General features: G+C 46.8%; 1 protein-coding gene across 1 annotated transcript; it reads right to left on the reverse strand.

Annotated features, from left to right (window-relative positions):
• Positions 1-819: 819 nt before the first annotated feature.
• Positions 820-1,004, reverse strand: LOC104460897 (UDP-glucuronosyltransferase 1-4-like; the record flags this gene model as incomplete). Its single annotated transcript, XM_010080550.1, has 1 exon — positions 820-1,004. A coding segment is annotated over one exon (185 nt), but the record flags the coding sequence as incomplete, so codon positions are not given.
• Between the last annotated feature and the right edge of the window lie 61 nt (positions 1,005-1,065).

Raw genomic sequence — 1,065 nt, forward strand, 5'->3', positions numbered from 1 at the left:
TTTGATAAGAGGCTGCATAATAAGCATTTTATGCCAGCCATGTCCACCGGCTGGTGGCGTGTGGTGGATCCATCAGACAACCCGAATCTGTTTCTAGCAGAGGAACAGTGAAGCGTGTCCTAGGAAGGAGGCAGGGGTGGTTCTGGGTGGGACTGCACTGCTGATAGCCTCCAAGGCACCCAAAGCACGTGCCACATCTGAAAGTTCAGTGTGATCACCCAGGCTGCATCCCCCCGCTCAGTGCTACTCGTGCTGTACTAGATGTGTCAAAGCAGACCGGCTCCATGGCTCCATTCATTAGGACTGGGGTTTTGAGCTTGGAAAGAGCTTTTAAGGTTTTGTCAGACAAGTCATGGGAGCTGCTTGTAAGACAAATCCAGCACTCGGTCCTACTCTCCACAAATTCTGACGATCCATTTGGCTGGTGTTTACCATGTCCCATCACAGACCTTCACTACAAGAGCCCTCAGTTTCTCTTCAATTGAGCATGCTTTAGACAGGAAAAGACAGAGCTGCCTATACAGGGAGAACGAGGAAGAAAGTGAGACAGACAATTTCTTTCACAGCTATTTGCCCAATTCACCCTAAACAGGAACTTCATGCCTATCTGCAACACCAAATTACACCTTTGAGATCACAGAAGTCTGTCAGAGCAAGAATTAAAAACAGAGCATCACCCACCTGAGGTAGCTTCTTGTGAGCACAGTTTACTCCTCCGATTACAATGATGTTGGGCATCAGAGGTCTTGGATAATCTAACACAAAATCTAACCTCAGGAGCCAAATGGAACCCTGATGTAAGAGATCCATCACTGTTACATCCCGCCGCAGGAACTCAGAAGCCAGTTTTACGTATGGTTGAAAGGCAAAATGACAGAGAAAATAATTTGGGATTTCATAGATCAGGTTCTTCACCCGCTGGAAAAAGTTCATGCGGTCTGAAAGGTCTGTGAACATCCTGGGGACGTAAGACAGAGGATTGGGACACTGAGTGGCTTCAAATTCTAAACCACATAGTATTCCCCTTAAAAAAAAAACAGAAGGGACTGAAAGATGCTCAGCCAG

The sequence above is a fragment of the Pterocles gutturalis genome, unplaced genomic scaffold (genome assembly GCF_000699245.1).
Source record: "Pterocles gutturalis isolate BGI_N339 unplaced genomic scaffold, ASM69924v1 scaffold22784, whole genome shotgun sequence".
Lineage (NCBI taxonomy): Eukaryota > Metazoa > Chordata > Aves > Pterocliformes > Pteroclidae > Pterocles > Pterocles gutturalis.